The sequence below is a fragment of the Phlebotomus papatasi genome, chromosome 2 (assembly GCF_024763615.1).
Source record: "Phlebotomus papatasi isolate M1 chromosome 2, Ppap_2.1, whole genome shotgun sequence".
Classification (NCBI taxonomy): Eukaryota; Metazoa; Arthropoda; class Insecta; order Diptera; family Psychodidae; genus Phlebotomus; species Phlebotomus papatasi.
In genome coordinates this window covers 48,935,378-48,959,073 of record NC_077223.1, presented here as the reverse complement: position 1 = coordinate 48,959,073, position 23,696 = coordinate 48,935,378, and the positions used below count along the sequence as shown (strand labels likewise).

At 34.5% G+C, this 23,696-nt stretch overlaps 1 protein-coding gene across 1 annotated transcript in view; it reads right to left on the bottom strand.

Annotated features, from left to right (window-relative positions):
- Positions 1–22,471, bottom strand: part of LOC129801443 (protein escargot) — a 47,599-nt gene extending 25,128 nt beyond the window's left edge. The window contains exon 1 of the mRNA XM_055846500.1: positions 21,165–22,471. Coding sequence (XP_055702475.1) covers positions 21,165–21,450 — 286 coding nt within the window. The 5' untranslated portion in view covers positions 21,451–22,471. The remainder of the gene's footprint in view (positions 1–21,164) is intronic.
- Positions 22,472–23,696: the final 1,225 nt, after the last annotated feature.

The window sequence follows — 23,696 nt, the reverse complement described above, 5'->3', positions numbered from 1 at the left end:
TTTTCATTGGGCAAAAGTCATATAGAACATCAAATATTTATATGCATAATAAGTATATCGTGAAGATACGAGCATCATATGTAATCATTTCGCATTAGGGGGGATTCCGAGTACAGGAAAAACCAATAAAAATGTCTAAAAAAGCAAAAAAAATTCAAAATCTTCGAAATGAAAAGAAAATTCAACAATCAACAGAATTCAACAATTTTTGAGTTTACACATAAAAATTCAACAATTTTTAAATTTAACAATTCGAAATTCACCATCTTGAAATTCAACAACTTTAAATTAAACAATTAAGTGTAGTTGTTGTTTAATAAATAAACATAATAATGACAGCGAAGGAAAATTTTTAATCCAAATTTTTGAATGAAAAATTTTAAATCCAATTAGCATCGTTAAGTAGTAAGCTCTATAGTCTATATGTAGTATAATGGTAAATTATACGAATTACCCCTTTCACATATTTTCTGACGACAGAAAAAGTGCGTTCAGTAATGAACAAAAAACGGATACTCATTTTCCTCGTCTATAGCTGTGTGTACAATATTCAAAGTCCCACACTGAGTGAGAGAAATCCGAAAAAGTTAAAATAACATTCCAGAAATGTTAATTTTACCCTGTAGTATTGATCCGAAATCGGTGTAAATATTATGCTTTTCAGGTGTATTAGGGGTTAAACTTACCCTTTTTCATATTAATTTTATCCTTAAAAAGATGTAAAATTAACCTTAAAAATGTTGATATATTTTTACACCTTAATGTCGTCTACACACTAGAGAAATTTATGTCCATATTGAAGCAAATTCCCTGCGTTTGTGTAGGAAGAACTCTTCAATATGGACATAAATTTCTATAGTGTGTAGAGGCCATAAAAGTGTTAAAGTTGTGAGATAAAAATGTTAATCACACCCCCATTTTTCTCTCAGTGCATGCAGCATGAGTCTAATGATTGAAAGTCACAGAGAGTAGCTTCAAAATTGTACAGATGGGTTTAAATGACGTAATTTTCAAGGAAGGTATATATGTGGAATTTTGTAAAATGAAAAGCATGAATAAAATCTGCTCAGTGTGCAGAAATTGGAGCTTTTTTTTGTTGCAAAAACTCCAAATGAGACGGCAGCTCCTGGAGCTCATGGTTTTTTGTAACCCCGTCTCCTGAACACATGTTATAGCGGCATGTAATGAACATTATTTATGGTAGAAAGTTTCTTTTCACTATTTCCCCTGGGCCAATGATGGAGGGTGCTCACATTGTTCTAAGTCACATCATCATCCTTGGCCTGTGATGTGTGCCAAATTTCCACTCATATGGTTCAGCGAAGAAAAAGTCAGGCTATGCCCCTGAAAATTCCCAAGCTTAAATCACCTTCATATTGACACGGAAAGGTACTCATTGTGCTGTCGTAATGAAAATCTTTTCACGTTTAATTAGTGCATGTCATGGTGCAAAACAATGCAAACGCCCTGATTGAAATCTAAAGTGGAAATCTCGCGCATTCATCCTCTATATGACTCTCTATTATTTCGCACTTTCACACACAAGGGGTTTCTCAATGAGAATTATTTTGATCTTGTAGGATTAAATATTTGTTTCGTGATCCCAAAAGAGTTGTATTTTATTAAAAAAAAATATCTCTATATTTATATTCTTACAAAGCAAAAGTGGCTGATTATAATCAACTGAAGAGGCGAATTTAAAGAATTATTTTTCTTCAGTATAATTTTCACGGCATAATTTTTTCAGCGGGGTAACATTAAGGTGGAAAATAGAGAAGGTAGAATGTCTGGTATGATAATTCTAAATTTAATTTATATCCACCGAGTATACATATCCTGGCATTTATGCTTCTATGGGATTGTAGATTTAATTTCATTCGCAAAAGGGGTTCTATAGCTCAAGCTTTTAGGTCCCTCACTTTAAAGCTCATACAGCACACACGGTGTGAGAATCGTGTATGAACCAATGCGAGAATAATACATTAATGATGAAAAATGTGGCATAGCGTATAATCTCTAACTTTCAGACCAGACGCCACACACCGAATTCTCCGCATTTTGTGTGCCACCAGCGTGGCCAGAAGTTGAATGGAGGGCAGCATCCCTATAAAAAGTGCCATGGAATAAATACTCCATCCGGTTTTGTGCAAATGCGTATATTTCTACCCTAGTTCGCCAACAAAAGAGAAATTGCTGTAAATCCCACCGCCAAAATGTTGAATTCGTGGATTTTCTCCTTCGCGCCATACTCATCCCCATAGAGTCGCACCTCCCGTAGGGAGCATAAACATTTAATGAAGTACACTGAGAGATTATTCCAGAATATTTAATTTTTTCTCGCTTGAAGTGGAATTTTCAATTTTCTACAGTGAATTTCAATACATAAATGACCCGACCGACTTCTGCTATTTTTTTTAATATAAATTTTATAAAGGGTAATGTTTAAGTCCAAAGCCACATTTGCACATAATGTGCATATTATGGTGATTATTGTTTTATGATCGTTTATGATAGTTTCTTTTATTGTGTGATTTCTTATCCAAACTACAAAAAGTGGGCGGAATTATGAAAATCGTTGGCTGATTTATGAGAGGGTATTTTTCTAGCAACCAACTCGATATAATATCTCTCACTTTCTGATATCTATCATTTAGCAAGAAAGGGAAAGGCATGCAAAATCTCTTACTTAATTTTATTCAAAAATTCTCTCAAATTTCTACTCTATCTAATCTAATTTATATTAGGCAATATCAGCATGTATTCGAAATACAGTAGACTCTCTCTCAAATGGGCATTTCAAGCAAAATGTCATCCGGTTTATCGATAGATTTGGGCGTCAAAACCTTTGTAAATTCCACAAAAAGCGCTCAATTATAAAGAATCACGATAAAATAGGAAGAACTACAGCGAATTTGATCGAATTAGCTTCATAATTAAACGTGAAAATTGTCAAAAAAATTTGACGCCCGATTGAAAAAGAGCCGATTGAGTGAGAGTCTACTGTATTTCGGTTAGTGAGTTATAAACAAAAGATTAGCTCAATAGCCTTTCAGAATATATCTCCATTGATCAATTTAAATAAAATTTAAGTCATCCAGATTTATTTATAACACCCAATACCCATGATTTTTTTTTAATTTTTTAAAAATACACTTTTTGCCATGTAAATTTTCATAATCGATATCTGGAGAGATCCACAAGGTTAGAAACATAAATGGTCTATTACAGCATCCTTAGAAATATAAATTGTAGAAGACACTTATTTTTGACATTGTAATTTAAATTTGTACTTGGAATTTAAAAAAAAAGGAGTGTAATGTGTAATGTATAACCCGCATATTCCAACTTACGTATTACCGTACTAAGGATAGAATTTTTGAAATAAAGTTTCGAGTTTTTGTCGTCACTGTCGTCACGCTGTTTGTCCGTCTGTCTGTCTGACTGTCGCCATCTCTAAAGGCTGAACGGTTAGAGATAGAGACTTCGGATTTTCGGAGGACTCACACATAAGTCAACCCAAGGATCGTTAAGAGGTTCCTCGTTTTCTCCCGTCCCCTTCCTCAACAAAACCATGTATTTCTGGGATACCTCGAAACACGTCGTGTGTTTCTTTTCACTTTTGGATATGTTTTATATATTATCCAGGTGGACATTTAAATCTTTGTACGAAAATACCGGTGAATTATTCAAAATAACAGATTTTCAAGATCAAAGCTTAAATAGTGTCTAGAAAGCGTTGGAAAGGTCTTGGAATTTTTGATAACACTAAACCGATTCTAATCGTTTTTGAATCGGTAATGAACCAGTTCATAAGTGATAACTAATTTTTATCTGAAATTCAATTAGGAGAAAGTGCCCATGCTCTACGCAGTCCAAGGCTTTAGTGACTAAATTTTTCCTATATTTTTCAATAAATATGACTAATCGCACCCATATTTCAAAAACTAGAGGAAATTGTCCTGATTTTAAAATATTGCGGAGTCACATTTATTCAGAAACTTAGAAAAAATTTAGTCATTATAAAGCTTGAGACGGCGCAAAGCATGGGCACTTTCCCCTATATTACTTCAAAGGTATTTTGGGCAATGTTTTGAGTGATTTATATATCGGTTTAAATCGGCTGTGAACCGGTAATGAACCGGTTATAAACCGATAAGTAATTTTTGTCCGAAAATGAATTCTATTACTCTTAAAGCTATATTGGTGGATCTTTTGAGAAATTTGTGAATCGGTTTAAATAGGTTGATAACCGGTAAACAGTTAATGATGCGAAAGTATTTTTGACAAGGGGTAACTCATATTGAGCAGCCCTCGTCAATTGTCCGAGAAACGCTTCGCGAAACCCGAGAAACCCAAAAATTGCATCGCGAAACCCGAGAAACCAGAAACCCTTGTCAGAAAAAATGGGAAAGAGTTACCCCTTGATTTTTGAGGTATAGCATTTAAGTCACGAGTTCGAGAACTTCGCTAAACCTGGGAGGCTTTGCCACCCCTGTTTTAGGTGCACCTTGTGTATCAGTAGAAGTGAAGAATTTTTTATCCGCTTAACTTGAAATTTTCAGGGTAGGTTCTTATACATAGATTTTGTAGAACAAATCCTATAAAAAGTTCCAATTGCTCTTTTGTAAGTTAAATTTTGAGTTCTTCAATGTCACATTTGAAATTTCCTAATGGGGACCTATTTCTCAATCGATTTGATCAAATTTAATTTGTTTTTCAAAGCTTTTGAAATATCCGAACCAGTTGCATTGATCTCAACTGATAATAAATATTTATGTAGTTGTATGCTCCATATTTTTGTCATTACGCTAGGAAGGGACTGCTTAGAAAAAAAGAACAAAAAACCTCAACCAAATTCTACATCGGTGTCAAAATCTTTCCCTTTAAGATAGATTTAAATTTGGACAGATCTGTGTTATAAAACTGTCCTAGCGATCCTGGTCGATATTTTACATCCAAAATGTAAGTTAAACATAAAATTATGAATTATCAAAAATAACAATAAAACAAATTGATTCTTATCAAATAATACTATATATTTATATGGTTAAGAAGTCAATCATTCAAATCACTATTCGAACAGGTTTTTTTTTTATAGAAATCATCAAGTTTAAGTATGAGTCACAGAAATCGCCTTGTTGCGCGGCATCAACCAGTGTCGAGAGGCGAAATTATTGATTTTCCTCCTTTCAAAGAGTTTAAGTGAGTGAGAGAGAGAGAATGTGCACATGTGGTTTTGGAAAATTTGTAAACACTACTTCCTGCCGGAGAATTGTCTGATGTTGAGTGTGCCAAGAAAATCAGTCTCCGGGAAGAAGGAGCTGCCAAGATATGGATTTTTCTCTGCAAGCCACACCAAAATGAAAATGGTCGGAGAGTCACAGGAAATTTGTGTGGCAGGATATTTCTGGGAAAACTATGTAACTGAATAGTTTGTAAAGAGCATTGTAATAATATGTGTGCAATAAGCATTAACTTGATTTCCGAAATGTGTAATATAATATTTTTAAATGATCAACTTGGTTTGCAAAAGAGTTAAAAAATGAAAAAAATATGTTCATTATTTTGCAACATATTTTGCATATTAATTAAAATTGTTGAGTTTTCGATTTTTTAATTTATAATATACTTATAATCAAATATGAATTAAATTAACATCGGTAATGGCACTAAACATTTGAGAAGAAATATATGATTTTTGAGAAATGTAATTTGAACAGAACAATATAGTAAAGCCATGTAACTCCGACAATTGCAAAACTCGGATGCCGCGACCGATTTAACTCCGATAAATCCACTTAAAATATAATTTATATTTTTATTTCCATAATAATTAATCACCGCAGTAACATAATATAAATATTCTACTTTAAGAAAAACCAAAAATTGTATTTTTATCGGTTTAATAAGTGTGTGAAACAAACTCATGTCATCTGGGTTATGTATAATGAAGATATCAGAAAAGAACTCAATTTTTGAGGTTTTTAAAACCAGTTGAAATTCTGTCCATGGAACTATAGTCAATCCCAAAAATAAAAATAACCAAAAGTGAACTTTGACCGAAAATAAAGGTTAATGAACATCAGTGGGACAATTAATATAATTTTACGTAGGTGAATAGAAAAGCACCATCAATTCTGTCACAGTAGTGATATCAAGAGTAATTTAATTTTTGCGAGCATCCAGTCACAGCTTCAACAAAGGCATTTCTCTTGGCGAATGATACGCCTGAGAATGTTGCATTTGAGAATTCTTCCTGGGTGGGAATATTCCCACCCATCTGCTCAACTCTTCAAGATGGGGCACCCTAGGAAACAGTGACTTTAAAAAGTCGGGTGTCCCCCTTCCCTTAAAAAAAAACACATAGAAGGAGAGTGAAAGAAGAACAGGGGGCATGGCACAGGGTATAAATATCATTTTGAATGGTGCATTGCGACACAGAAATGAATTCTATCTCTCTCCCAAGCCATTGCAATCCCTCCCCAGGCTTTTGTCACTCTCGGGGAGTGCAATAACTCGCGCTCCTGGGAAAACTTGGCAATGTACCAGATAATCAGGGGCGGCGAAAGGATGGTTTGCCTTTTTCCTTACTCCCATAGAAAACTTGGGGCGGGTGGATTGGATGGTTTTTATCACTCGACAGGATTACACTGATGCTTGCAATTGTAACCCCCTTTTTGCCTCTTAAAAAAAAAACTACGCCAAATATTCACAGTGTTGCATTTGCCCTGCTTTTAAACCCATAAATTCCTTGCATCTTGGAGAAGTTCATTTTCCGTGCAGGAAAATTTCGTGTGGATTCATTAGAACTACTCTAAGGCATGAGAAAAATAAATGCTTTAATGTACAGGAAATAATTTCTAAGAGTTTAATATATCAAATTATTCCTTACAATGTATCATCAATTTAGGAGTCTTGTTGTGTAATTGATAAAAGGGATTCCGGTCAAAATCCTGAAAGCCAAAATCCTGAAAGCCAAAATCCCGAAAGCCAAAACCCCGAAAGCCAAAATCACAAATTCTTAAAAGTGTCAAAGCTACTCCCACGATTGCACCCGCGCTTGCTGGAGGCAATGAGAAATTTTCCGTGTCTTGGGGAATTATTCTACATTATCTTCCATATAATTTCATCCCTTTCAGGATTTTGAACATTCGGGATTTTGGATTTCGGGATTTTGGCTCCCTCCGGATAAGAGCGTTCGGCTCTTATGGCCCTCTACACACTAGAAAAATTTATGTTCAAATTGAAGAGTTTTTCCTGCATAGGGAATTAGCTTCAATATGAACATAAATTTTTCTAGTGTGTAGAGGCCATTAGACGTTGAGAACTCTGACTTGACGTATCATAATAATGAGATAAAGTTCAGTCCGGTGCTTTTGCACCAGATGCTGAAGAGACACGACTTCTTTAGCTGAGTGCTTTATTGGAACTGATTACAATATTTGGCATAATTCTACTTTACAAATTTTGCTTACTCTAAGAAATTACAAATTGCTTAATTTATAAAATATTATTTAGGTGATACAGGGTGTATCACTACACGCCTTTCCCCTTATGGAGGTGTGTGACACACCCGAAAATAATAAGGATAATATGAACAAAAATTTAAGTGTTATTATTATTATTATTTTTTTTTGTCATAAAAAGTTAACATTTTTTGCTATTCTTTGCACATAAAAAGTAATAGTGTTTTTTTTCTCTTTTTTTTTAGTAAAATAATAGAAACAAATAGAAATATTGAACACAAATTTTTCTTTTAAGTTTAATTTTAAATTTTTTTAAATTTTTTTTTTCAATGAATTTTTTTTAAACTATAAATTAGCTTTGATTAAGTATAATAATGTATTTAAAATTAACCCCATTAGTTTGTTTCAATTTTTTTTACGATTTTACGATATATATTAAATATGATCAATCAAACACCTTTTTGTTAAGTAATACGCAAGATCTTAAATTGTCCTTATTAATGGATGGTTATGCTTCTTCGATGTGGATTGGTTAAAATTTGTTCGCGATTTTCATCTGTATCGCTTACATCATGAATCGAAGCAGGCAATTGGGGAAGATTCAAAGGTATGGTTGTAGAGTGCAAGGTCGGCAAAGTTATATTTGTATTGTTCTCGATCGAACAGAGTGGCCTATGGAGGATGCATTCTTTTAAAATTTAGAATCTTTTCATCTTGACCTTTCTTTTCTAAAGCGCGAGATTGTTCCGAAGTTAAATTTTCATTAATACCGATTTGATTAAATATAGATATTCCTCTATCTTTATCATTTAAGAAATTGTCTTCATATGAAACGTTTAAATTGTAAACATCACAGTGTCGAAGAGGTTCAATTTCAGGAAATGCAAACGCAGGTAATTCAATTTGTAGGTCATTTTTGTTTACAATTGGCAAATCAATTGTATTTTGCTGAGGTGAAATTATGCATTCCGGTATATAAATTTTCCTATCATCATCCAAAAAAGTTTGCTTACATAGCAGAGTTTCATTCCAAGGTGTTGGCAATTTTATGAGCGTTTCACAATTAGGGCGTAAGCTGATTTTTTGTGACAAGATTTGCGCAATCGGCGGATTTTCAATTTCTTCAGAATTTTTATTTTGGCAAATTTCATCATTTCTTTTGGAACCAATGCATTCTGCTGAATCAGAAAAATGTTGGACTTTCGACGTGATCTGATTAATTTGTGGGCTTTTGTGTGAGTTTTCTGGGACGTCACCAGAAGGATATAATTCATCATCCGTTGGACTATCCTCACCGATTATAGAAGGTTGTGCCTGAGGAGGTACCGGTGTATCGATCATTTGATCATTAATATCGAGAGAGAAAAAGTCGATAAACGGAATTGATAATTTAAATGCATTGAAAAAGATGCGTTGATCTTTAATGTAAATGATTGCATCCCACAAGTGTAATAAGTCGCGTCCGATTATCCCATCGAAAGGGAAATGGTTTTCTGGCAAAATGTGAAATTTAGCAGTAATGTTTATCTCTTTAGGAGATGAAAATCCTATTTTTGTTGTTACGGTGCCTAACGTTAGGCATTTGCCGTGTGTTATACCTCCGATCACGTGCCTTTCAGAAATTCTTACAGGGGTATCACGATGAAGTGATTTAACTTTCAGAAAGGACATTGAAGCTCCATTGTCAACCAGTAAAGATAATTTGACATTTGGATTTACCGAACTGTAAATTTGTATTACGTGGGGGTTAGGAGGTTTTGAAATAAAATAGTTTTGGACAATTATTACTGACTCTCGGCCGACGGTAGATCTTGCAAGCGACCCGCCGACCGAATCTCGTTTTCCGAATCATTTTGGTAATACTCCTGATCGGTTGGATAAGCCGTGGAGTTAAAATTTCCTCCTCGAGGGATGAAAACAGTTGTCTCATTATTTCGATTTTCTTGTCTATCGTTCATGTTTGATCTAGAATTGTTAAAACTCTGCCGGGAACGATTCTGAAACGAATTTTGAGACGAATTTTGGCTGTTTGAAACCGATCGATTTTGGAATGAGTTCTGATTGCTTGAATTTTGAGAATTCGAGGTATTTTGCCCATCGTTTTGATTACTGTTTGAATTATTACGCGACCAGTTGAATCTATTTGACCTATTTTGTCTTCCATTATTATTGTTACTGTTGGAATTAGAGTTATTAGATGCCTGTCCAAAGGATCTCGGATTTGAGAAACTCGATTGGTTTTTATCGTCCTTCGAATTACTATCTGACGGATTACTAGTCTTAAGGCGACTCATTGCAAACAGGATTGCTGACGATAAATTTGGGAAGTTCCGAGCCAATAGTAGGATACGCGTGTCATTATCCCTTATAGAATTCGCAAATGCATTTATGGCCAATTCTGTATTGGTGTCTTTGAGGGATTGGGGAAGAGATCCACCTAATTGAGACGCGTAAGAATTGTTTAAAGTTTGGAGAGCATCCTCCACCCTCTTCCCAAATGCCTTCAATGATTCATTCTGATTAATAGATAGTCTCTGTATTGCTGTCAGTGCATCAATCAGAGATATCTCTGGAGTTGTCGCGGATAAAAGGGCTGATCTAAATTCCTGATAAGTTGTAATATTTTGCCCTTGAAAATTACTGTAAACTTCAGGACTGAGTTTTATGATCAATAATCTCACAAATTCGCGATCTTTGGAAGGTGTTTGGTTTGCAATAAAATCTTTGTACAATCCATCACAAATTGATATGAAATGTGAAACGATATTGGGCTCACCACAACATTTAGGAATATCCCTGTAGATCTCAGCGAATGGTACAAGCGCCATTGTTGTTCTTTACGTTGGAAATGCTGGAGATGAATGGGATCGTCTGCTTGTACTTATTGTTGTAGCTGGTGACGGAGTGGATGAGTTGATGTTGAAGACTGTTGGGAGTTCGTCGTAGCTGTAATCCGCTGCTGATGATGATGCCGATGGTGTAGGTGTTGCAGATGCTGAAGCTACAGGCAGGCTCAAGATGTCCTCGATTATCGGTGTTACACCGAGAGATAAATGAGGTGGTCTCAGTGGCGTACTGAATTTCTCCTCAGGAGCAGTTGAAGACGATTTTATTCGCCTAGCATCGGATGGTCCAGCAACTGGTGAGTTCCAGTCGATATCTCGATTATTGCAGGGCGTGGCAGGATTTGCAGTTTCTTCACTTTCAGATCGTCTATCTGAGGGCTGTTCTCCTGGTGATCGCAATGTTTTTGTGCTTTTTTTTGAAAAACAGCACTCTTCTCCGTGAATTCCGGGAGTTCGCTTTCTGGACTTTCTGCTTCTAGCTGATTTGCTTCACCTTCGTGTGATACTTGCTGCTCCAGAGTGATAAGAATTTTCACTATCCAATGGCTCTGGATGAGACACTATTCTTCTTCTAGTCACTGACGGAACAATTTTCACTACTTTCTCGCGAAGGTGCCAGCTAGTTCGATTGTTTTACATTTACATTTTCACTTTTTCCGCCACTTCTGATCATAATTGATCAGAAGCCGCCACTTCTGACACCAGTGAAGAGACACGACTTCTTTAGCTGAGTGCTTTATTGGAACTGATTACAATATTTGGCATAATTCTACTTTACAAATTTTGCTTACTCTAAGAAATTACAAATTGCTTAATTTATAAAATATTATTTAGGTGATACAGGGTGTATCACTACAATGCTTCAATCTTTTAATTAATGAAAAATCGGAAAAACGGCTAGATATGTATATAAAAAAACACAGAGGAAACTGGGGCACCACCGAGCATGGGGTTGTATCGAACACTGTTCTTTATTCCTAAAGTACTGAGATTATGACGACCATACACGAATTCAAAATCCTTTTCATAATTCCCTTGTCAGAAATAAAATTATATATGAGTCGGGATTGCTCGGAAAAGCATCGTGCGATTTTTTTTTATTTTTTGGCATATGCCAAAGGTTGCCTAGGCGGACGTTTTATCCATATACGTTTTGTCCATTGAATAACACTAAACCTATACCGATCATTTTTGGTGGTTTTTAGTAGGATATTCAACAAATATGTATTGAAAAATGAGAAAAACTCAAAATTTAAATACTCGAAAATATATTACATGCATATTTAAAAAAATGCATTAAGTTTCATAACAACATAGTACCATTTAAATATGTGTTCATTTTAAAAAGTTCTTAACCCGTTCAATTTGACCGGTCTTGGTCGGTTTAGTTTTAAAAGGCTCTAGGGAGCATATTTTTCAACCGAATGGTATCATATATTTGGACTCATTGGAAAGGTCTTGGAATTTCCGATAAAACTGAAGCGGTTCCAATAGGTTCCGAACCGGTTCATAACCGATAATTATTTTTTATGCGAAATTCAAATATATTACTCCTAATTTATTTTGGGTGATCTGTTGAGTGATTAAATCTGTTCAATAAATCAGTTGTGAACCGTTAAACGGTAAATGATGAGGAACTACTTTTGAGGTGTACCGTCTAAGTCACGATTTCGAGCATTTCGCAAAGCAAGACTCTTTGCTACCTCTTTTCCTCTACATAGTAAAGTATTTTAACTGAAAATTAATAATTTCTAATTCGATTGCAATATTTCACAAGATTTTGTGAGATTCCTAATGTTTTCATCTTGTCAGACTTATGTGAAAATTCAATTTTATTTTTAAACCCACTCATATTATATTATTTATGTTTAAAAATGATAATACTAAGCAAAGGAATAACAAAAATGAAAGCTTTCACGAACCTCCCTTAACACACCAATATCAAGGCAACTGAAAGAAGAAATTTCATGTGAAGCGATGTCGTCGAGAATTTTGCCGGATGGTACACAGTGAAAGAAAAATCATCTCCCGCTGTGTCTTCCGTATTCCGAAAGGCACGAGGATGGGGTTAGGTGGTAGAAGTTTGAGGTATAGGGTTGAGAAAGATTCCCCACAGAGTTTGATGATGATGACGCGGGAAGAGGCGCGCACTTGGCGAAAGAGCTTATCTGGTTATGGAGGAATTGCTCTAGAGATGTGAAAGTATATAATGCGTTTTCCAATTTCGAGCTTTTCTTTGCAATATGCAACAGCTGTCTAAAAGACAATTTAAACTTTAGACTCTTATGTCGTCTCAAAATACATAAAAGATGAACGGATTTTCCATAATGCCATCCACTGTGTGAGCTTTTTCATATTATTCCCGGAAAGGGGGAGGCTTCTCTGATGTCGACAGAGTAGGGACTTTAAGTGAAATATACACGAGATTTAATAATTTTTTGGGGGTGGAATCACAAGCAGAAAGTCTATAAGAATTTTTCTAAAGGGAGTTTTTGATACAGAAAAAAAACAATGAACAAGTTTATTTGTGTTTGTGGGTGAATAACAAATATATCTATTTATAAATAATATATGTATTTAGACTATATATTTAAAAAGTAAAATTAATTCTGTACTAAAACTTCAAGAAAACTGTGTACCTTAATTACTACTTGTAAAATTGAACATATCTAAAACTTCTTCGTTCTGCCTGATTGTGCTCAATTTCTCAAATTCTACGCCCAAGGCAAAGCGGCGGATGGCAAATGAAAAGTTTTGGAGTCCAACAATTGCCTCCCATCTTTTGCCACTTTTCCGAGGTGGCCCCAAAGCGCGAATGTGGCCACAGTTTCGGGGAGAGAACGCTGAAATGTCGCAATGCGACATTTCATCGGACACACAAATTAATGGTTGGTAAGGAAAATCGATTTTGAACAGAGAAAATCGGACCTAAAGGGGTGTACTCACCCTCTATATAACTTTAAAATGGAAATGTCAACTAATTCCGTCACTTCCACAGTATCCTCTCGTCCTTGTGACTTCCTTCATTTCACAGGTCATGACCTCGTTTTCACGAGATGAGCCCCGTTGGGGAGTAATACTTTTTGAAAAGATTAAAAGATACCTTCGATGGTGTCTGGGAAAAATAAGAGATTATGCAGGAATCATTAAATCCTGAAAGCTCCCGAAACACCCGGTCATTTCTCACGGGCGGAGCGGCAGTTGTAGAAGGGTAAATTCACACACAAAAGTTGAGGGTTGATGCTTCCCTAAGGAATGCTTCACACATTCTTCAACAAGTTCTGTTGCTTCTGTCTGTTATAGGGCGCACTGTACCAATTTTGCCATATTCAAATTTTAAATTGTTATTTTACATTTTTATGTTATTTAATTATTTCTCCTTATACGAAATAGTAGCGACATAAATTTTTACGAATAAATTACAGGCAGGAGAATTATCCAAAAGCACAAAGAGGAAGTGCATTTAATTCACTTCTAGAATAAAGAAAGCCCATCTTCCTTTCTTCATTGTATATGGTTGGAAATTTAAACTCAATTGCTTTCGGCGCTTCCGCCATCGGGTAATTTTGGACTTCAGCCCGGTTCGTCCTGAAGAACCCCTCTCGAATAAGTTAGCAATTTTCCAGACACTCTACAATAGGGATGGGTGAATGTGTTGTTTTGTGTCGAAGGAGTAAAGATATAAATTTGAAGCAGCCCCTATTTGTTGTTTCCGTTTCCATGTGTAACGCGCTCTTTAGGTGGAGCAAAAGGATTTCTTGCATGCATTGGGTTCGAATCATTTTCTTCATACGTATATTTAATTGTGGAGGTAGTTGAAGGACTGCACAGACACACAGATATGTATATATATATATATATATATATATATATCGACTGGGCATTAAATCAAGTATTACTTCAAAGTTAGATTGATGTATGTCAATTGCACCACCTAACACAACAAAAGTAAAGTAGTTGTTCTAGTACTACTAAAAATTAAGGTACCTCTAACAATTAAGTACTTATTAAGTACTTAATTAAGTATTTATAGTATTAGACGGGCAATTGTTAATAATAAAGTTTAGATTAACCGCATAGTTTGGTTCATTGTCTTTGAAATTATTGAAAATCCTCTCTAATCTTTCAAAAAATAAAAAAAAACAAAAAAAAAATATAAAAGCTATATCTAAGTATGTTCTATTTATAGAATGTGTTAGATGAAAATTGTATGAGACAGATTGTGAAAATTGTGGATTTAAAGTGCAATCCAATAGCATTTCATGTTGCCAATTTATCGCATAAATAGCTAAACAAATTCCCCTATTTGGAATTAGAGAGACCAGAGAGAGGAGAAAGGATAAGGGAGGATAGAGGAGAAAGATATACAGAAAACACCAGCCAAGCCTTCGAGGAGCTCCGTACAGAATTTCACACCCAACCACACTATCGCTAGAGAGCTGTTTTACTGAATAAATTAATGTGATTGAGTTCCAAACACCTAAACACACTAAAACCACCCATTTGAACCCCCACAATTTTCCATCGTGAAAAGGATTTTGTGTGTGGGACAATTTTCCATGAGAAGCCATCCTGCTGGTTAAGCGATTATTGAGGCAAACGTTGCATCGATCAATCTTTCAATCAATCCTACACCCAATGCCAAAAATTCATTGCCCATCAAGTACAGCATATTGTGAGATTGTATAAATATTCATCAATAGACGAAATATTACTTATTAAAAAAAAACGATATTTTTAATTTATTGATAACAATTCTAATCCATTTCACATTTCAATACGATTCTCAAATGGCTTGAGGCGCTTGAGGTAATATGAGTTGGTTCAGACATAGAATAACCTTGATGTATCAAGAATGGTAAGCGAAAAGGTTTGTGTGTCTTACCTTATTACTTTCCCCACATTTAGGGGAAGTGTGCCAAATTTCGGCCATCTTCTAATTTCGGCCACTTTGAGTGTAATTTCGGCGGTGCAAATTAATTAATTAAAATTATGTATGTAATCTTCGAAAAGTCAATGAATTCATTTTGCTTTTAAATATTTATTCTTATTAGGATAAATTACCACAAAGACCGTTAAATTTTAGGTATAATTTGAATTCAAATTGCATTGTAAAGTGTGGAAAGAGTCTTACAAAAAATGTGACAGATCACTTGTGTTTCTAGCAGTCTTGTGATTTGTGGTGAAGTGCGAAAGGTTTTCCTTCGCTGTTTTTCATGAAAATTGATTAGTTTTCATTAAAGATTGTTTCTGTTTATGTTAATAGTGAATCAATCTTTAAATTTCGGGTAAAATTTCCCAGCTGGATCCTGTATTTCGCGTGAAAAAGTATAGACTTTGTGAGCGTCTCTCCGGTTAGGTAGTGTTGCTTATTCCGGCAACATCTTTTGCTTTCCTAAATTTCTTATTTATTTTATGTCTTTTTTTGAAGTCCTGAGTTCTAATGTCCATAGAAAAAAAAACCATCGCTTCTATGAAAATGATAATGTGGAAAAGGCCTTGGAAAAGTTCAGGAAGGGCAAATTGCTACGGGAATCTGCGCGTAAATTTGAGATGCTACTCTTCAGGTCTTCATGACAAATTACACGGAAGATCTCCGGGCTTGTGGGTCATGTAAATGTATTAAACTAAATATTAAACTCGTTCCGTTTGACGTTTTGAAATTTTCTTTCCGTTGTGTCACAAAAGGTTAGTCAGAAAAAAGGTGGCCGGTATTTCACACAAAGTGGCCGGAATACTACCCAATGCAATGACTATATTTTTATTAATTTTTCAATATTTTAGGAAGTGATTTAAAGAAAACAAAGATGATAAACTAGTATTCAAGGTTCCACACAACCCTCCCGAAAAGGAAGTTACAAAAAAAATGAATATAAATTAAAAATATTGCATTTCAAACTTAGGACTTCGGTGCTTATATGCAACTATGTCGAAATTTGGCACACTTACCCTAAATCATTATTATTATTTTTTGTTATCTCGAAAATTAGTGGAAAGCATTATATCTTCGAACAACCATTTTTTTTTCAATATGTTTTAATGAAATTTACCCATTGTAATATTTATTTTAATAGCTATGCCCAATGCCTTAGATTTCCAAAGAAGAGCCATTGGTCAAATCCGTTAAGAACATAGATAAAATATTGAATTGTTTGAAGCATGAGTTGTCCGAAAGTAGCGCGCTTTCTTCTACTTGTGATTTTCTTTAGAAATTGTTTAGGAGATTCGACTATATTCGTTTTTAATGCTCCCCTAATTATATCTTACAATTTTAAGAGATGAAAAGGTAAAGTTTCTTATTGTACACCCTCTATAGTATGTGTAAATCCATACTGATACACATTATAAAGGTTTCGCGCGGATTGTGCTAAATCTGAATTATTTATTTTTACATTTAGCATTATTATTATATTAATCGTTTCGAGGTTTAGAAAAAAATAATTTTGTCTTGCCCAAAATCGGGCCACAGCAATGGCAAGCGGACTTGCCATCATCAAATCCTCTACTTCGCATGAGGCAGGGGACAATGGACAAACACACAAGTGGGGGGTGGTTTGGATTACCCCACATAGTCACATAGGACGTCACAATCGGAGAAACCCCATCTCCGCCCGCCTGTTGTCTCTCGAACGCGCCACACCGCTTCTCAGAAAATATTTACCACTAATAGAAACGGTTAAATTGTATGTTTTATCAACGTGAAGTGTAGGTACTAATAATTTATAAACAGTTGTTTAGATTATACTTTTTACAGCCAATTTGCCTAATTTTTAATTATTTTCTTTTATTATTTTTTCACGGTTCAAAAACAAAAGAAAATCTCGTAGAAATCAAGAATTTTCATCAAAGACTAGTTTCAAATTCCAAAGAAACTCTGTCTAAGTCATTTTTTTAAATTTATTTATTTTAATCAACTGTGGATAACAATCTCCTAAATTTTAATTAGAACCTCATAGACAATTGCATGGTAGCGTAATACCAATGTTTTATGGAATTTTCTTTCTACCAACCAGTATGAATACTTAATGAACTTTTTGGAAATATACTGTTCGAGCAGAAATTGAGAGTGCCATATTTTCGTTCTTTATTTCTAAAATGAAATTGAACATTTGTTGTTAGATGGTGAGTTATTGACTCAGTCAATAAATGACTATATGGTATGGTATTTAAAAAAAAAATCCTCAGCACGACAAATTGTACAGTGTCTAAATTATAGACAATAGAATAGCTATTTGTGGCCATCGTACATCATTAATACACGTATCTATTCTTTGGACTCAAACAAACTTTGAACCCAAAAGGAGTTAACGCTGGAAAATGATTCGTGAAGGCGGAAAACACCATGAAAGATCATTTGAGATGTGGAGTGAAGTAATAGAAAAATCAAAAATTCATCCACTATTTGCTAATGGCTTGGAGTTGGGTGGCTTGATGCTATTATTGCCCAGAGAGACGTCCGTCTTGTATGTCAGTGATGGGAGCAGTCATGAAATGGTCAATAATTGATCACTTGTTTGCAATTTGTCTAAGTGAATATCCTCTGGCTTTAGAGTCTTGTTTGCTTGATTGTCAGGCCACCCTTTTGCTTCGCCCACTTCTTGCAATGAGCCACAAAAGTTGGCTCAAGAAGCTACTATAGTCACATGAAATATTGAATAAGAAAAATTGTTGAGTAGGGGTTGCCATTTAAGGGCGTCTTTGAGAAGGTTTTGATTTCATGTCAATGCTATCTGCTAGTCTCTGCATTTTGTTAAAGAAACTGTATAGACAAAAAAAAACGAATAGAAAACTATTTCTAGAAATTTAAAGTCGTTTTTTGAACATCTTTTTGTTTTAGAATTATTCCTAAAATAGTTAATACGTTTAAGAATTATTCAAATAATAGAGATTTGGTGTTTTATACAAATGTGTCGCGTTGAATAGTTTCTTCTAAATCATTATTTATAAATATAAATAAACTATAAATCATTATAGTTTCCTTTCCGTTTTTATATTCCTTAAATGGACAAAAAAAACCTACGACCTAGTAATGTGGCGTTTAATACCAAAATTTTTTACAAAAAATACATTCATAAATTGCGCCGCGATAAAAATTAAATTCAAGCTACATATATTTTAAATTTAGAATATTTTAAGTTCAAAATAATAATTAGGAGAGACTGGGGCAAAAATTGGTCGCGAAAAGTATTAGACATTGGGATGTTATAGGTTGCCTTAGATTAGAAGCAATATTGAGGAAACCATAATTTTATTGAAGTAAAGACTTCCTTTCTTATTCCTTAAAATATTTATAAGGGGAGAGCACCCCGGATCGGAATGTTAAGAGGCATGCTCGATATTTAGTTAAAAATATCAAAGTACTATTTGGTATTTTTGTGTATGCTAATCGGTGTATTATTGATCCATTTAACTATTAATTAGTTTAATTTGTGAGATAATATTGATTCATTACAATGCTTGCAAACTTCAGAAGACAAAAATGTTTTCTAGAATTTATATCTTCAAAAATTTATGTCTAGAGACATTATTTCCGTACAGAAGTAGATCTTGAAAAATTCGAAAATCTATTTGAAGATCCAAAAAAATACTTTCTTTTCTTAATACTTTCGCAAGGTGGCAAAAATTACATCCTGTTCGAATTTCGAAGTGCTCAAGTGTCAAAATGTGACGGTCTTCACATTGTTGTGAGGAAAAAAAACTGAACAACGACGTTTACTGTTCTCGCCCCAGTATTTAATCACTCCATAATCACTGAGTAACTCTTTTGCAAGCTTTTTAGTGTGATATTTGATACATTTTCCCCAACTTGTTCGAAAATTTAGTATGAAAATTCGAAATTGAATTTGAATTCTTCAAACTTCAACGATTTTTTGTGCAAATAGAGTTCCATTTACCTTTTATCCAAGACACTATTGGAGAATCAGAATCTACTTCTGTTTGGGCTTATTAAGTGCCTTATAATATCCCATATGATTAACTATCGATTTTATTTTGCAATGCTTTTTGTCAATTTTTAAAAATTCCCATATTTTTAAATTTTATTCATTTATGTGAATTTATATTGTATCCTATATGTTTAGTTTTTACGTTATTAAAATCAGGTTTTACAATATTATTGAATTTTATCATTATATTTCAAAATTTTGTCATAGTGAAACTCAAAACCAGTTTATGCCTCTGCTAAAGAGGTGTGATTGTGGAAGAGTATACTTAAAATGCTTAAAATATATCATGTTGTATAATAATTTCTGAATTTAAGATTATTTCCATACTCTATTTACTTATTACATTGTATTAAACATCTTGTAAATAACGAAGCAATTCTAACTTAAACAATAACACGAAAAAGTTATGCATATACTAGGAATAATCGGTATTAGATCATCAGGCATGCTTTCCAAAGTTTTATTGCTAATTTTTTTTCATGGAAACTTGAAAAGTGTGATTTGTTTTTTGGGAAGTGGCACTTGCTTTTAAAAGTGGAAGTAACGATAATATTATTTAAGAAAAGACGAATGCTAAATTTCAAATGGAAAAAAATGATGTATAGAAAGATAGGAGGAGCTGGGGCTATATTGATATACGGTTTTTTTTTGCATGTTTCTGAAGAATATTAGTCCTTAATGCAATGTAATTAATTCTACAAAACAATTGTACAGCTACATAAAATAATTGAAAGACCCAGCTTCCTTTAGAAAATATTTGAGAAAATTTAGTACTATATTGTTACCTTGCAGATCAAAATAGTCCCACCTTCCCCTATATTTAGTTGTTTCCTGAACCATCTGAAAAGCAATTCGAGCAATTTTCCATGCGTGCCAACTATGGTTCGGGCAGTTTCGAATAGTTTCCATGCCTGCCAACTTTGTACGGCTGTGTTCGCAATTGGAAAGTGCGAGTGCGAGGCAAGATCAAACACTTGCTATCTTTTTTGACATTCTTGTACTTCAGATTGTTCAGATTATTAAAATTTTTTCTTATATGTGACATCGTGGTTAGTATAAATTTGTCATGCCTTCGAAAGTTTCTTCCGTTAAATCTCAGAAACGATTTTCATATTGTTATTTTTGGTAAATATTTTTTACGACGAAATTTTCCAGCTTTAATGTTTTATCTTATGCCCAACGCACAATAACTTTTGTTTAGTAAACATGTTTTTCACATTTCAATGAGAGTGAGTGAGATCTAGATCTAGTCATCTCGCTCACTCTTATAGAAATTTTTGAAAACATGTTTACAAACAAAAGTTATTGTGCGCTGGTCATTACACAGTAAAAAAGATCAACGATCATTGTTGATCGTTATTTTACTGTTGTACAAAAATTATCATAGTAATGTTACAAAAAATGTAGGTACTATTTGTATAATTAAACTCTTCATGTAATGTTCAACAGTTGATTTTTTAACTGTTTTGTGATTATTTTTAGAACCTGAAATTCACTCAGACAAATTTAATACAAATAATGAGAAGAAATAGAAATGAGAAAGGAAAAGAGATAAAACATAATGATTCTTGTTTCGTAATACAAAATTTGTACCCAAAAATATACAAACATTACGTGTGGCTGTGTAATAATACACAAAATGTTTGTGTAATCAATTAAAAAAAGTTTGTCACAGTTTATATTTACTTATCGCAACAAATCCGGGGTAGATTTATACACTTCATTTGGCAGATCTGCACCTACCTTCTTCCTTCTTAAAACATTTGTATATTTCTGATTGTTTTCAATTTTTTGAAAAGAGACATTGAAAGAGTGTGTTCAGAACTGCCCTTTGGGAATCTACCCAAGATTCCCCTATGTCATATTTTCACAGAAAAAAAATCATTATAGAACTATAGCTAACTTACCATTGTACAGAATTGTCGAGCCACGAGTTGCTTCCGGTGAGTGTGGGGGTGGACTGGGGGCCGTGGCGCCAGCCGTTGGTGACGAGGGTCCCCAGCAGGAGGCCACCACAGCTACAGTGGTCTTCCCAGTGGTCGTCACAGATGCCGCAGTAGATGCCACTGCTGCCGGTGAGTCACCAACAACATCAATCTCGATCTCCTCTTCCTCCTCCACAACCGGTGCCGGTTCTTCGCGATCAGGCCACGGATAGGCTTTCCATTTTTTGGCCATCAAACACCGTGGCATTCTAGGAGAAATCTCTTCTCGTATTTTGGATTAAATTGTTTCCTAATCTTTTACGTCCACAATCAAGAGGGGATTATCTCTTGTTTTCATTCACTTTTGAAAATGTCACAAAGACGCGATTTTATTGCAAAACGGGTCGGTTTTGAGGGACTGCCTCAGAAATAAGGTTTTTTTTTAGTTAGAAGTGTAATTTGTTTACTGATGAATACCAGGACCTGGCACTTTTTCAGCCATATCAGCCGTAGTTGTCCAGATTAATGTAGGCAGGAGTCGAAGGATGGTCTCATGGTGAATGAGTGTATTTTGCCATGGATTCTTCGCAGTACTCTTTTTGCTGTATTTGGATCGAATTTCATCAACCTTTGCGTCCATCGAGAAATGTTCTCCACTTGGAATTCACCGATTCCTTGGATCAATTTCACTTCCTTTTTTTTCGTTTTTTTTTTTTTGCCCTTCGCGCTCAACAAACACTCTTTGCACAGAGATATTTCACTCGAATTTATTGCTTTCTGGTCGATACTTTTATTGCTTCTGTATCTTGATTTTTGTTCTCAGTAACTTTAAAAGTGTCTCAATCACTTTTTGCACTACACTATATTTTTTTTATACTTATAAACTTGATTTAATTGTCTCTCTTGATTAGTTTTTCTCTAGTGATAAGAGATACATTTAAGAACTGTCTATTCCAAGACAAGAAATTGTCTTTAAAATGTTCATTGAACCTCTTTTCAAAGTTATTTTCTCACCACTTGAACGAAAATTTTGCGATTTTCACTACTTTTTTTTATCGTTGTGAGAGAAAAACAGATCAAAAGATTTATGTTTTTAAATTAAGATTTTGAATTATCGCGAAAGAAACTGATAATCTAGACTGATAGATGGATTAAAGTTGCAGTGAGAAGGAAAAAATCTCTGAGCTTTGTGGAGTATATTTTGGTATGTGTGAATATATAGAAAATTGAAATAGAGAAGAACTACGAACCGAACGACACCAACCCTGAAACACTTTTGAATCCAACCCGTGTGCGCACTCCCCTTATAAAGCTATTCAACTGGTCATACATTTCATGGAGGGGATGGTATTCTCTCATCGTGAGCAACACTCTCACAATTGTTGAGCCTTTCTCTCTTAAACTCCTTTGGCAAAAGTCCATTGAGGATATGTTGGTAGACCCCCAAGGGGATGGTTTGAGAGATAGGGTGACTTATAGAGAAATCTATGCATTTTCCCCTGTGTTCTCTGCATATTTTTCTCTTTCACTTGCTCTCTTGTCATTGTAGGATCTCTCGTTCTGCCTTACAACATCACAGACCCTATTTGGAAAACAACCCCTAGAGATTCTATTGCTGCAATTGTTGCTTTTTTCCTTCTCTACCTCTCCTGCGGTTTCTCCCCACTCATTATGCACTTCCCCTCTATCACATGGAAGGGAAGTGACATATGAGAGGGAGCCAGTGGTTTTTCCATGCATCCTGAAGTTCTCCAATTCGCCCTGTTTTGGCTTGCAGCAACACAGTGACATGACGCAAATACTTCTTCTCAATCGAACAGCACGAGAAAAAATAAGACTGAAGTGAGTATCACTACAGTATACTCGATTTGTAGCTCATGCATATACAAAGGTTTATTCAGTATTTCACAGCAACATTATACAGGCTTCATACCTAAGGGCCTCGACAGACCTGAGGATTATCCGAGAGACGGCTTAGCGCATTTATATTCGCAATAATGGTTAAACTACTATTCCATTATTTTCCACTAAGCATTCTCTCGGCTTAAGCCAATGCTTAAGACGTAACTCTGTCTAGGATATAAGGCTCAGCCATTATGGCTTAATTGTTATAATTTCTTATATTTCAAGATATTCTGGAAAATTTAACTTAGGATTGGATTATTAAGGACAAATGACCTGTTAGATTCTGAAAGAACATTAAAATTGATTGCCATTTAGGATTATGAGACCTTGGGTAACTGGGCTAAACCTCTAGTCTGAAGACCGCTTTAAGGCGTCTCCATTAAAAGATAATGGCTTAGAGTAGTAGGTGAACTGGTTAATTCTCCCAACATTATAACTAAATTAATTCAAGATCAAACGAAGGCAGAAACGATAGAAAACTTAGAAAATTCTCCTCTTCATACAGTTTTAAGGTGCATGCAGTGTACTACTGATTAAACTGGTTCATATTCTTAAGTCATAAGAAATCTATTCCAAATTTGTATATTAACCCTTTAAGGACGATTGGAA